A 15,126-nucleotide genomic window follows, 5' to 3' on the forward strand; every position below is an offset into this window, starting at 1 on the left:
GCCACTTTGCCGAGTTTAACAGGTTTTCTCTGATGGTCTTCTCCAACATTAGTTAACTGATAACAACATAGTTTGGGAATAAGCTTTGGAGGAAGATAATTTAGGACACCACTTAACTTTACAAAGAATTCTGACTTTGTCATTTACTTTAGTGACTAATTCAAGTACATGATCTCTGGATACATTTTTAATTATTGCCTGAATTAATAAAGGAATGAGTTTGGCTTTAGGATAAAACTGGCATTTTAAGTATAAATACACGGCAAAAATATGTTTCTGATGAGAAGACTATTTAGATTCATTTTCCTTGTCAAACTAATTACTCTTTTGTTTTTCTAAAATAGATAAGTAATGGAACATCATCAGTGATCGTCTCCAGAAAGAGGCCATCAGAAGGAAACTATCAAAAAGAAAAAGACTTGTGTATTAAATATTTTGACCAGTGGTCTGAATCAGATCAAGTGGAGTTTGTGGAACACCTTATTTCACGAATGTGTCATTACCAGCATGGACATATTAACTCTTACCTGAAGCCCATGTTGCAGCGGGACTTTATTACCGCTTTACCAGGTAACCGTGTTTGTCTGTAAAAAACCGAAAAGTGGAGGAATGCCCGTCCCCAGAGCCTAGGTGGAGCCAAGTGGGTGTTTGCAAAGTGAATGAGTGAGTGAATATAGCGTGAGACAGCATTTCTTTGGGATACACACTGTATTTTGGTATGTGGTACTAGAAGAGGAGTTATAATTTAGCATCTGTCTAGTGTTGACCACTGCTTAATGCTGTTGCTATATTAATTAATGCTATTATATGTATTTTTTGATGTGGTCGCTGTACAGTCTGCATTTTGCCTTTGTAATACAGTATTTATTTTTTACTGTAGTTTTTCCTGCAGTGTTTAGAAAGTGTCCTCAGATCTAAGATGTTCACTTATATCTGAAGTGACATTCAGGGAATGGCAGAAAGGTATTGAGGAAATTGATAGTGTCTCTCAGTGACTTTCTTGAAAGTTACTTCTGCATCTTCTCCCTCACTGCCTCACCCCTGCTTGAATGTGTCCTTCTCCTCCTCTGTCTCCCCCTCCTCACTGCGCCCCACTCCGTTGTTTACTTTGAATAGACTACTTTTACAGCGGTTTTAGGTTCACAGCAGAAAGTAGTTTTCACCACCCCCTCCCCGCCCCCAGCAACCACCAGCACAGCCTCCCCACTATCGGCGTCCCACGTTAGAGCGGCACGTTTGTTACAGGACGTGAACCTACCTTGACATGTCCTCATCACCCAGAATGCTTTGTAAGGTTCACTCTTGATGTTGTCCGTTCTGTGGCTTTTGCCAAATACATAATGACATGTACCTGTCATTATAGTGTCCTACATAATTGTTTCACGGATCTGAAAACCCTCTGTGCTCTGCCTGTTCATCCCCGTTTGATTTTTTTGATCACTTGTTAATTCTTTTCCCTCTTTTTAAAATTTTTTTGTTTTAAATTTGTCCAGGTAGAATAGGGAGGTTTCACTCTTGAAGAGAATTTGAGAATGCTGGCCAGAACACTCTCCTCTGACATGGTCAGGGTAGCCTGGAAGTAACAGCTGTCATGCCAGGATTGGCCTAGAAAGAGCAGTAGCATTGCTGCCAGCCCTGCCGTTTGTGAGAGCTTCTGGATGGCTCCTCAAAGAGGAGCTTCTCTCTTAGCCTGATTGATTTACAGCGCATTCCCAGGTGGGACTAGTGGTAAAGAACCTGCCTGCCAGTGAAGGAGACATAAGAGATGTGGGTTCGATCCTTGGGTCAGGAAGATGCCCTGGAGGAGGAAATGGCAACCCACTCCAGTATCTTTGCCTGGAGAATCCCATGGACAGAGGAACCTGGCGGGCTACAGTCCATAGAGTTGCAGAGTTGGACACGACTGAGGTGACTTAGCAAGCACACATGACAATGCATCACGACTCCATAGTCTAAGCATTTCCCACAGTAAACAGGACCTGGGCTCGGGCTCCAGGCCTGAAACCTGGGGCTGCAAAGTGACATGGCAGGCTCTGGTTTCTGATCTCTCTTTCAGAACTTGTGAGTTTACTTCCTACAGTGGTAGTGTTTAAGGATATTTGAGAGTTAGCTTAGAAAAACTTGACCCTACTGTTCTTTTTGTGCTGAAAATAATAGCATTATTTTCCTCATTTCTTGAACTAGTATTTCTGGGAACCCTCTTTTTCTAGAGTCACAGTATTTCATTGCTGAAAGGGACTTTGGGTGCCACTCAGTGCTGTTTTTCCTTAGATAGGTTATGAAGCCAAGGATCAGAGAAATTGGATGAAATGCCTAAGATCACACATCTTGGCTATTGTGACTGTGTGGTGATGATGGGGGTTGGTTCAAAAGTTAGTGCGAAAGCTGAAATTACTTGCAGTTAAGATTACTCTGGACAGTTCCTTAAACTGGTCCCAACTATGGACTACATGGCTTACAATCCATTTCAGTAACTCATACTTTTAATTAAAGAGAGAGAGCATGGAAGAGAAAGAAAGAGATATACTTTTAATTGTATGAGAGAGAATACTGGTGAATCTCAGTAAGGTGAATGCACATGTGCTGCAGCTCCTCTGTGTATGTAGAGTTCAGAACCCAGAACCCCCAGCATCCATGCTCTGCTGCTGACCCAGGCTACACTTCACACCAGGAGAAGACAGGGTGGTTTTTGTTGTATGTATATATACACATTATTTTAAACGGGAGGTTGATTTCCTAACAGCACTGTGCTGGCCTCTGCCATACAGAAGTGTGAGTCAGCCGTCGGCATGCGTGTACACCCCGTTTGAGCCTCCCCAGCCCCTCTCCACCCTCTGGGTCGTCACAGCCCTGAGTTGAGACTGCTGTGTTACACAGCAGCTTCCCGTCACCCCAGGTGGACACCTGCACTTGTTCCTGTTAAGTGCTTTTAAATAAATGAAGCTGTGCTTCCATCTTTTCAAGCAGATCTGTTCTGTTTGCTTGTTTACTTTCCATTGTTTTGTTTTTTCTCTATAATTTGCTTCTCACACATTTTAGAATACTAGAGAACCCAACTTGTATTTACAGAATATCCACGAGGTGGCACTGTTGAAGTTCTCTTGATTTGCAGAGTGTAGTTCGGAGGCAACCCCTTTTCTTGGGGAGTGTACAGAGTTGGAGAAGAGACAGAACAGATGAACATGTGTTATGTATATAAATATGGTTAGTATAATTGCATACAATTCAGTTTTCATTACAGCAAATTTTAAGGCACTGTCCATATCTCTTTTAAAGTGGAATTTTGTGGTCCTGAATATTACATGAAATGAATGGACCATTAGCTGGGACATGGAAATATTTTTGTTAAAATGCTATTTGTTTTAGCAGGATTTGATCTGAACATATATACATGTGTCAGTATATATCATACATATGAATCTAATAGCTGGGGACAGGCTGGCCAAGTTGACTGTGTCAGTTGCTGTCTAGTAGACTTGGATTAAATCTGGCATTAGTTCCTGAGCACAGACCGTGCCTCAAGAAAGAGCTTTAGGGAAGAAACAGGTTCATGTGTTTGTTCATACTTAGATTTAGTAATGTGTGGAGCAACTTACTAATCATTATTCTAGTTTGATGTTTAGCTTTTACTGTAGATGATCCTGAGTTTGAATTTTTACTTTGTTGAAATTGACAGTCAACTTAAGACTTCTTTTGATTGTAAAAACCATTAATTCTATAAAAATGGTCCATAGTTTTAAATTTTTAATGCTTGCTGTGAATATCATACCTGTCAGTATAGGGAAAATGGAAAATGTTTGTGGTCTCTGGCTCCTTTTGGTTCAGTGGAAAAAGTGATAATTATGATATGCTTTTTTAAAAATCATGGTAAATGTTTAGTCTGCAATGTCAATTTCTGCAGGCTAAGTTTGTGGTTTGTAAGAACTGTTGTTAAAGGGAAAATTTATACCATTTGAAGTAGAGACAGATTGTACTTCAAGAAGGATGATAAGTATTGGTGAGGTGTCTGAGCAATTAAGAATTTTAAAAACACTTAGCTTCGTGGCCATGGTTTATTCCTTTGTCCCCCAAGTAAGGATGATAAACCATTACGGACTGTAAATGGGACAGAGATTAGATCAGCGGTCTTGGGAGCTGTGGAAGAACCAGAATATAGGCTTTAGGTTGGATGCAGGACCAGAGGTCCAGTAATGCAGAGTGGAGAGGCCGGTTGTTGAATCTGACAGCCCCTCCATTTGAATCCCAGCACCTGCAGCTAATACGTGAGCTCACTTTTTGGAGCCTCAGTTTCCTTATCAGTGTGGGAATAATACTAATACTTTATAGGATGTTGTGAAGATTAAAGATAATGTACATAATATGCCTGGCATCTGGTAGGTAGTTGGAGGATGACAGTTTAAGGGCGGGGGGGGGGAGTCCAGAGAGGCAGGAAACACCTGCTTCTCCAGGGGCAATGCGATTTATTGCCAGGAAGTTTTAATTATTCACCCACTGATTTCCGAATTGATTCATCCTGACATCATTTAGGTAGGTGTGTGCGCCACTCTGTTGGCATAACAAAATGTTGGACTTTGTGACCTGAGCATTATTTTACTTCATTATAGTCTGAATCTTTAGGTCAGTATATTCCAAGTTAAAGAAATCCAGTGACATACTGTTGCTGTCAGGAAAGAAAGTCTCTTACTTCAGGTTTTACAACTAGATTTGTGACTAGAGAGGGGGAAGGGACAGCAGGGGTGGGTGGGGAAGAAAATTTCTTTGCAGCTGCTCTTTGAAATGCGTTTCTAAAATAATAAAAGTTTCTGTAATTGTATGATCTAAGCAGCTGTCTTGAAACTGGCTATAGTCAAGGGCATTGAACTGACATTACACATTTGAGTTTCATTTTGGTGCAGTGTTATTTACATACTGAGCTTTGAAATTTTGCCTTTTAATTGTTTTAATTTATTATTGAAAAATTTCCAGACCTTCATCTGGTGCGTATAATTAGCACCAGCAGCACTTCTTCAGCACTGTGTGTGCAGTATTCTGGACTCATTTTCCGAGGCCATAATGTGTCCTCTTATTGCCTTGGGAAGGGGGGTGCGGTGGGAGACGGGGGAGTCTCAGCACTATAGAGTAAATGAGAGCCAGACATTGATACTTTAAGAAAATGCTTAGTTGTAACACCTCAGAGCACTTTTTAGCTTAGGCAAATGGGCCACCTTATTCAGTAACCTCTTTGTTCTGAATAGTCTTGAAACCAGAAAGTTATAAAGTCTTCATGGCTCCTGGGAGTGGCTACTCCCAGGTACCCAAATAGAGGTTGTGTGATTCCTGTTCTTTAAGTATTTAAGGAATATGAGATTTACTCCAAGCTATTAGGGAAGACTTAGCGATTGCCAGGGAAGGTATGTCATGTTTTCTCTGCAGAAAATAACAAGGGAAGGGAATACTGCTTAGCTTCCTTAACCAGTGATACCAGCTAAGGCAATTTCTGCAAGAGGGAAGAAGAGAGACTGGTATTTATCGAGTGTCTGCTCTGTATGTGACTCCTGAATAACCTATTCTTATTAACCTTCCCAACAGGGTTAGGAAGATCCTTCTATATAAAATGAGGCGATTGATAGCCTATCTCAGAGGGTTATCATGTCGGTTATAGGAGATAATCCATTTTAAGTGTTTAATATTACTCTTATGGATGACTGAGATCCAAAAAGGAAAACTGATTTGCTTCCACGAGGTTATATGGCTCTATAACCAGTACATTTTCCAAGAGACTGAAACATGCTGCACCCTGGAAAGATGGAGTGAATTTAAAGTATTGACAAAAGGAAATAAATCCCCCAGATTTTACTGAGCTATTCTAGATTGGACCAGTGGCATTTGAAAGAGTAGGAGGTGTGTCTAATGAGTTTCCTTATGCAGAATCTTGCTGATCGCGCATAGGTGGCGGAACATCAGTGAGGACTAAAATGGATATTGTTGCTATAAAGCAGAAGTTCCCAGCTTGTAGGAATTATCTTTGGTAATTCTTAAGAAATGACTCATTGGAAAAGACCCTGATGCTGGGAAAGATTGAATGCAGGACGGGAAGGGAACGACAGAGGATGAGATGGTTGGATGGCATCACCGAGTCAATGGACATGAGTTTGAGCAAGCTCCGGGAGTTGGTGATGGACAGGGAGGCCTGGCGTGCTGCAGTCCATGGGGTCGCAAAGAGTCAGACACAACTGAACGACTAAGCTGAACTGAATTCTTAAGAAGATAGATTCCTGGGTCCACCACCTACATATTCTGACTCAGTTGATGGGGAGAATATTCAGAAATTTATTTTTGCTACTATTGTTTCTCAAATCACCAACCCTAAATGAGTCAAGTATAACTGCACAGGCTTTCTAGAACCAGCTCACAGACCACCCAACCAGGTGGAAAGTTTGGATTCAGCTTTCCCAGTTAATATACAGACCATGGGGATGTGGCAGCCATTGAGGCCTGAAAAGACAGCCATATAATGTATTCTTATCTATTTGTTTTCTCTCTCAGCAGAGGATTTGAGAGGGGTGTTGGTTAGGGGTGTGTTTATAACCAGTTAGCAGAGTTTGGTTAATAATTGGAATTAACATAAACCTTGGCAAGTGACTGTGTGCTAATGTTAAGTGTAGAAACTAGAAGATAGTCAGATAAGTACCCCAGAATTAGGAAAATTGAGAAGAGCTAAGTTTATTATGCCATGGTTGAGACGGTAAAAGTAAATATGATCAAAGAGGGTAGAGAGATTCTGAAATTTGAAGTTAGGATTAATAATTTGTCAATCTTGTCAGTGGAGAGGCACAAGTAGAACCTCATGTGATTATCCATGAATTTCCCTCATTTTAAATACACTCAGATGGAAGAAAGGGGACTGGAGATACACAGAATGGTAGCCTGAATCTTTGAGAATGTTATCAAAAAGTCCAAGCCTTGAATAGTGTGAAATTGCCCAAAATGGTTACATAATTTGGGAGAGTTAAAAACAGAATAAAATAATCCACTATTTGGAGCAAGAATGAGAAGAATGAAGGGATAGTGTACTTGGAATAGATGGTGAAGTGGTGATGGGAAGAAACAGCATATTTTCACTCCTCATTTAACTTGTCCTTGTTTCCCTCACCACTAAGAACCATGGCTTTAAAACTAGAAGGGTAGGAAAGTTGCCCAGGAAAGAAGGAAGATGCTTAGGAAACACACAGCCCCTGCAACAAGCAGACCTGGAGATGTTGTGTGCCAGGATAGTGACAGAGCCGGAGGTGAGAAACACTGAGAAATAGTTGCAGACCAGTAGGCAGAGCTGCCGGGTACGCTTGCGCATGTATTCCTTGTACAGCTGTGTCTGGTCGTCTCCTGTGTGATAGTACCCAGAGATGATTGATGAGCCAATGTCCTGGTTTTTAAGAACTAGAGAACCAGAGACGGTGTATTTGGGAGATACTGGCTGTTGAATTTGATATTTCATTCTGGCCGAAGTCTCAAATGGGTTATCAAAAGTTAATTCGCTGTTGAAAAGACTGTAGTTTTGTGTAAGCCTAGAAGGATATAATGTACAGAATGTCAAAGGTCATTATCTCTTGAGCGGTGAGGTTTGGGGATTTAAAGATATTTTCTTATAGGCAGAGTTTTTCCAAAGTGAACATGGGTTGTGTATGTTTAAAAGGGACACAAAGCAGGTAGAGCCAACTGGTAAACAAAAAATTGCAATGCCAACTTTATGTAGTAAGCACCAGCAAGGGAACACAAAGAGTAACCACATCAAATTCACCTGATAATGTAAAGATGGCAGTGTCTTCATGGGGCAGTTTCTCCAAGTATCTTTGAGGACCGAATAGAGAGACGTGGGCTGGAAAATAGTATACAGTCCAGATAATTATAGAACTGGTGGCTCAGGGTTGGTACCTTGTATTTAGTGCATGGATGTATAATAGCCTGAAGGGAAATATAGAATCATGGGTGCTGTCCTTGGTTCTGAGCCATTTAGCATGTTTGCCAACAGCTTGGAATAAGACTTACTACATTTGTGCATCATGCAGATCCGGTGTGGAATGTCCACACTTCTGGAGGACAGAATCAGAATTGTAGAGGCACATTCAAGGGTCAGATAAAGCTTTGAAAGTGAACTATAGTGAGGATAACTGTAGACTTCTGTGTGAAGCTGCCCTCCCCTTTTAACCTAGCCATACCAATGCAGAATTAGGGGAAATTGTTTTTAATAGACATTTTATGGGGAGATGCCTAAGGTTTCAGTTCATCTTACTAACATCTTAGGAGTCTACTGTGATATGGCTGTTAGATGAATGCAGTGTAATCTTTTGATTGCCTTATCTCTAATATAATGATATGCACAAGAAAATATGTGACCCCAATGTAGTTATTTTTCATTATCAGATCATAACTTGAGTATTAGATCCAGTGTAGAGTGGAACTAGTATATGAAGGGTCTGTAAACCATAATCAACAGTGTAAGTACTCAAGAGTGGGAGAAAACCTTAGTTTGTAAAGCATTTTTTTATACATCATCTTGTTATATTATCAAAATAAGGCAAATTATTATCCTCATTTTATACAGATGAGGAAATGGAGGCTCTGAAAGTTTAATGATTTACCTAGACCCTGTCAAGTTAGTGTGACTATACTGCTTCTGTTTATCATGAGAAAAGAAAATATTAACCTTGAATGATGCTGTTATCTTTAAAGTCTTGTCATGAAGCTTTGTTGATTCATGCAGGTAATGAGAAAGGATAGTCACTGGCCACTGCCATGTTAGATGGTAGTGAAACAAGGGGCCGGGATGCTTCAGTATTGTTTAAGTGTTACTTTCATGGCGTAGAACTTCTTGGTGGTGAACCTAGACTTGAAATTGGAGTTTTCTAACTGTATGTTTAGTGTTCCCTCTGCAACACAGAGGAGACCTGGGGATAGCTTTATTTCTGGTAGCTGCAGAAGGACATGTCCAGAACCACAGGATGGGAGTGTGTAGGTGTTGGCCATGGGGATCGTCTTACCTTTGGACATCAGGCAAAGGCTGAATCTTGGTTGTCTTTGAAAGGATACTCGCATTGTGTAGGATTAAACCTCCTGAGGTTTTTAGGGTGTGGTTCATGGTTTTGAGGATTTTACCTGCGTAAGAAAGAGATGGAGAAAAATGATTGACAGAAGTACAACTAAGTACTCTTGACTTAATTCTTGGATTGTTGTGTTTTTTTCATAAGCTTTTTCATATAAGTTAGTGTTCCACCTTTTTGTCTCCTTAGCCCTAGAGGATTCACACAGGTCATGGATTAATGGGATAATGTGTTACAAAAAGCAGTAAATCAAAGGGGAAAGAATACAAACTTGGGAGGAAGAGATCCGAGTGCCACTCTTGGCTTCACTATCCTCTAGTTGTGAAACTGTGAATCCTTTTACCTCTCTCTGCCTCATCTGTAAAATTTGGGGTGTCATTGCCCCATAAAGTTCTGTAAAAGAAAATGAAAAGAAATATTTTGTTATAACATCTGACAAATATAGAACTGCCCAGGGTTGACTTTCACATGCAGGAACTGATACCATCAGTTGCTTTTTCTTAAAAAATCAGAACCAAAAACAAGTGTGTATGTTTCGGTACTCATGTACACGTGTATCTGCAGAACTTTTGATATTACTCAAGTATGTTTCCTGGCTCAGGATTTCTTTATCCTCTTATCTTTAAGGAAATGGTAGCTGGTACATTTCTATCTCCCTTTCTATTCCTTCATTGCTTTTTGTATTTTGTAGAGCAAGGCTTAGATCACATAGCAGAAAACATTCTTTCCTACCTGGACGCCAGGTCTCTGTGTGCAGCAGAGCTGGTGTGTAAAGAATGGCAGCGAGTGATCTCTGAAGGAATGCTTTGGAAGAAGTTGATTGAACGAATGGTGCGCACTGATCCTCTGTGGAAGGGACTTTCAGAAAGAAGAGGGTGGTAAGTATTCAGGTTGCTTGTTCCCTTGAAAGACAGTTTCTTTGACCTAGGGTCAGTTTGAGTACTAAAAAATGTAGTTATAAATACTGGCTTAATGTGTTGGCCTATTTTAAACAAGTGGAGAAAGATGCATGGTCAAGAGTTGAGAGGAGGAAAGTTAAAGCTGTTAGAATAACCTCTTCTGAAATGCAAATTTCCTTTATATTTACTAACTGTTGGATGTATTTTGATGTACAGTTTGACTTTTCAAAGCTACATGTTTATGCTTTTCCTTTCACATTTTCCTTAGGTGTTGATACCATTACCAAGAGATAGATACGGAAAAGGGAGAGTCAGCTGTTAGATATTGATCCTGGTTCAAGACGGGAGGTATACAACAGGCAGGATTTTTCAGAGACAACCCATCGTCTCTGAAACATGGCTTTATCACTCTGTACATGTCAGCAGCCTGGCCAGTTAGCAAAGAGAAAGAGTGCCACAGCTAGGACACACAGGCGGTGATGTGAATGGTGGCTCGGGCTATGTTTTCTTTATAGGAAGAAATTTGATATGTACTAAGTTAGATTTTTCACAAAACTACATTAGCAGTTTTCATTGAACTGTAGAATGAAAGGCTAGATTATTGTGTTGGGTATTCAGAAAATAAAAAGTTAGGATCATGTAAAGAACTGCAAGTTGAACTTATATCAGACATGTACATTTAATTGTCAGAAATCCTGCTTTTGAACTGTTAAAGCTCAATGCAAATCAAAGACTTGAAAGATAGAACTTTGTAAGCACCATGTTTAAATAAAATTCACCCTTTTATGTGCAAATATGTAACATCTGTTTGTTTTTATTTGCCAGGGATCAGTACCTGTTTAAAAACAGACCAACAGATGGCCCTCCCAATTCATTTTATAGGTCATTATACCCAAAGATTATCCAGGATATAGAGGTAATTTTATGATTTATCTTTTTTTGTGGGCTTAGTGTTCAGTTGATCTAAAAATCATAGAATAGATCTTTTTTTAAGGTGAAGTGTTAGAGCAGATATGTTACAATGTGTAACCTGCAGCTGTTCTTCAGAGTGGATAGTGCCTTTTTGTGGGGGGAAAGAAAAAGTCTGACTTTTCTAAAATGTGAAATGCTTTTGCAAGACTGCCAGTTAATTGAAACCTTAATCCAAAATTACCTTTTTAATTTGATAAAATTTCCAAGGTAAACATAGTTTTACGTTTTCCAGGTAAACATAGTTTCCCGTTTTTGAGCCGCCTCGAGAGAACTAGAGAAGCACAGCCTCAGTTTCTTCTATAGATTTCCCACACTTTTCCATTAAAAGGGCTCAAATATGATTCTAAGCAATAGTGAAGTGGTTTTTATAGAGCAAATTACACTCGTGGACCGTTTTGGATTTGAGTGCAACTTCCCCAGACCAGTAAAACTCTGTGAACTTGATGAGAGACATTGGAGATGTTTGATATTGCTCATGTGTTCTAATTAGTTCGGTTTTATTATTTAGCCCTTTTCCTTGAACAGAAAAGACATGCACAGGCATTTCTCATTAACTCTTTCACATGTGTTCTTGGCGGGTCCTGGTTACTTCAGTATTTCCTCCTTGGCAAAAAACAGTTCACCTTTTGCTAGGCAGTGTTGTATCACGCATAAAGTTATACTCGGCTTCCCAAACGTGAAGTAATCCTCACCCCCAGGTGATGGACATAAAAGTTATTGTACCAAAATTCATTAATAGAGAAACACGTGCTTTTTGTAGCCGCCCACTTCTTTTTAAGGCAGATGTGATGTGAACTAATGGAACTGTTTGGTTAATGGTAAATCTGAATGTGACTGGAATATCATTATTTCAAGTGCAAGCTGTTGTCTTGAGTATTCTGTTCCCTTAAATGAGCTCTAAAGTAACCTTTTAGGGAAGTAAAAGCTTTAAGTGAGTTAAAGCTTTTGCCAGACAAATCCTAAAATTTAGGAACTAACTGATTTATTGACAGTTCAAAGCTTAGAATAAATTGCTCCAACTGTGTTAGTAACTGAGATATAGTGTTAACTTGGACCTTAAATTGGTGTGTGTGTTTCAGGTGAGAGGGATTGTCTTTTACCCTATGCAGTTTTACTAAGACTGCTTATGCATTTATCTTAAAAACTATATTACTTTTAATTTTTTTCCTTCAAACTATTCTTTATAACATATCTCCAAATTTCCTTGAATAATATTTAGCAAGTCCTTTATTATAAGAAGCATGATTTCTAAGATCAATCATTAATAGGAACTCTGCAAGGACTTTGATCAGGTTGAAGATTTGGTGACATAGATTATTTTAATTCCCATGAGTACTATCATAACCGACAGTATGAGTTCAGTTTTCTGAGGCATGACAGTATGTGACACCACCTCACATAACCATTTCTTCAGGTTGAAATAATGTTTTAAAGTTAGTGGAGGAGGCAGATGTGAGGGAAAACAAAGCTATAGGGCAAAACCCCGTTTGACACAAAGCCTCTGCATCACGGTGGTCTACCCAGTGGTTCTTAGAGTGTGGTTGACGAAAACCCACTGGTAGGCCACAAGAGTCTCCTCCAGATTCTTGTGGGCTAGATCTCTCAGTGTAACGGTTGTGTTTCATACTTTGGTACATTGACTCATGGTAATAATAATAAAAATAATGTACTACGTATGGAGTGATTACTTGTCATAGATACTTTAAGCATTTTATAATGCATTTTCTCATTTTACATTCTGGACAAGACTTGAAAGGTAAGCCCTGTCCTGATTTAAAGTTGAGGAATCTGAGGCTTACCCAGATTAAATAGCTTGCCTATGATCACACGGCTAGTGGGTAGTTGAGTCTGTGATCAACCTTACATTCTTCTGCACTCAATACAGCTTTTTTTACGTTAGAGATCACTGGTACTTCATCAAAATAGAGTTCTTTACTTCTCTTTTGTGTGTTTTATCTTCTCCTGGGTGGACACACAAAGTAAATAGTTGTCTCAGTGGTCCATGGATCAAACAAATGGGAGACTCATAGGCTTGGCTGTTACCATGTGGCTGGTGTGAAGTCCTCACAAGCAAACTATAGTAATTACAGGTACCCTCTTCTGAGCCCTTGCAGTATACTCATGAACTGTGTTGTGTGACTTACATAGATTATTGATTGCTTTTAATTCTTACAAGATACCACACACAGACTTAGAGTCTGTGCTTTTTCCCATATGCTCTGCAAGGTTGCTGGTTCACAGCACCTTTTGCTTTCTCTCCTCCTAGCTCTACTTTGACAATTCTAGTTCATGTGCTGGCTCCTGTCATCTGTGCATTACCATATTTGGCTCTGACAAGCAGATGACCTTGCCCTTCCACACTGACCCAAGAGGAATTGGCTGATTTTTAAGAAGAGTAGGGAACCTGGCTTAGTGTAGCCAAGCCTTATTATTCAGGAAATGAAAATATAAGAAATGAAGCCTGGAGAGAATAAGAATTCTTAGCTTTCTGCAAAGGTTCATCTCTCATGGGTATTCTTGCCACACACATGCACACACACAAAAACACACATATATACACAGGGGTAGAGGGGAAGAGGGTAAGGGGTAGGGTGGGAGGGAGAGAGTTTAGAGTTCCTCTGAATTGAGAAGGCATTCCTGGAAAACCTGAGGCACAGTCCTGAAAGAAACAACCATATTCCCATTGCTTTCTAGAGTCTTAATTGTTACCCTCATCATCATTATTAATAGTGAGCTTACTCTTAGGCACTTTGCCACAGTGATTTAATTCATTTCTCACGTTGTCAGAACCAAGATTCTCAGTCCAGAACCCTTCTGTCCTGCTTTGCCCCTTTTGTCCTCCCATGCCCTCAGGGGTTCCCCGACGGGGAGATGAGAGCTGTTATAGTAGGCTCAGTCAGTCAGAATTCTCATGTCCTGAACTTGGATTTTTCTCGCTGCCATCTCGGAGTAGTGACACTCTTTCATGTAGAATGCCTTTTTCCTTTTCTTTTTTTTTTATTCTCTGGATTAAAGCCTTTGAAGCCCTCTCCTTGGAACAGACCACTGGTGAAATGATGGTGTGTTGTATCACACCTTTTAATAAACCACATTTTATTCAGGGAAAGTGGGGAGCTTTTTTTGTGGTTTGCAGACTTGATATTAACATTGTCCTAACCAGAAAATGCCGAAACTTGCCCACCCACCCAGTTGTGTTTAGGCTTCTAAAAATAATGTTATTCCTTCGTACTCAGACATCTGTTTTCACTCTGTTGCCAATTTAAATGCTGCTGTATACTCCATGTATCATGGCTACTTTCCCAGTTATTCTGAAAATTTGCACAGGGTAAGGGGATTTTAAAAGTTCTCAAAAACATGAAATATTCCTCTCCGGTAGCCGTACCACATGATGTCCAAGTGAAAGGCAGGTATCTGCATCATTAAAAAGGTGCACCTGTGTATGCCCTGTATTCCTGCTGCTGACATTAAGGTAATTGTTGAATTGCATTTGAAGGCTGAGCCCCTTCCTGGGAATGGTTGGGGAGGACTCAGGCTGATCAGCATTGAAGATCAACCTAGACCGAGACAGCAGTTCCTGGCAACTGGTGAGATTTTTTCTGGTCGCCGCCTACTCCTTTTGGTCATTGGTTTCTACAAAGGAGGAAGAGCATCACTGTTGCCATTTGTAGGCACTGTGATAAACACTTTACACACGTAATCTCATTTGATCCTTCCAGTAGATTTGAGAAAGTACATAGTTTTCATTTTTACAGAGGAGGAAAAACTGCAACTCAAATAGTCCCAAATCATTTGCCAAAACTGCTAATTGACCTAGGTATTTTCTGCCACAATGGGCTGCCTTCCATTTTAAAAGGTCTATTTTTCTCTGAAAAAGACCTGGCTTGTATAAGCATTCTAATAAGAGTTGAGGTCGTCAAATATAGTGGTAGGTAGTATTTTGGGCAGGCACAGTCAGCAGGAAGTGCTGCTTTCTTTTGTGGGTGGCCTTGAGAACTGAGAAGAGTGAGGTCTTAGGAGTTACACAGGGTTGGAGTGTAACAAAGCAGTCAGCTGCCAGGTCTGGTTTAGTGTCCCTGTCCTGGCATTTTGAAACAGGCTGCTTTTGTTTGGGGATTCGGGAACCTAATAATTTTTAAAATTAGCCCTAGATGGGAACTTCCTAAAATGACCATCAAAAA

At 40.0% G+C, this 15,126-nt stretch overlaps 1 protein-coding gene across 5 annotated transcripts in view; it reads left to right on the forward strand.

The window, feature by feature from the left end:
• Positions 1-15,126, forward strand: part of FBXW11 (F-box and WD repeat domain containing 11) — a 126,137-nt gene that overhangs the window by 88,088 nt on the left and 22,923 nt on the right. For all 5 annotated transcript variants that reach the window (XM_065905133.1, XM_065905134.1, XM_065905135.1 and 2 more), the window contains 3 exons: positions 345-570; positions 9,769-9,955; positions 10,802-10,892. In XM_065905133.1, coding sequence (XP_065761205.1) covers positions 345-570; positions 9,769-9,955; positions 10,802-10,892 — 504 coding nt within the window. The remainder of the gene's footprint in view (positions 1-344; positions 571-9,768; positions 9,956-10,801; positions 10,893-15,126) is intronic.

This window comes from Muntiacus reevesi, chromosome 14 (assembly GCF_963930625.1).
Source record: "Muntiacus reevesi chromosome 14, mMunRee1.1, whole genome shotgun sequence".
In the NCBI taxonomy this organism is placed as follows: domain Eukaryota; kingdom Metazoa; phylum Chordata; class Mammalia; order Artiodactyla; family Cervidae; genus Muntiacus; species Muntiacus reevesi.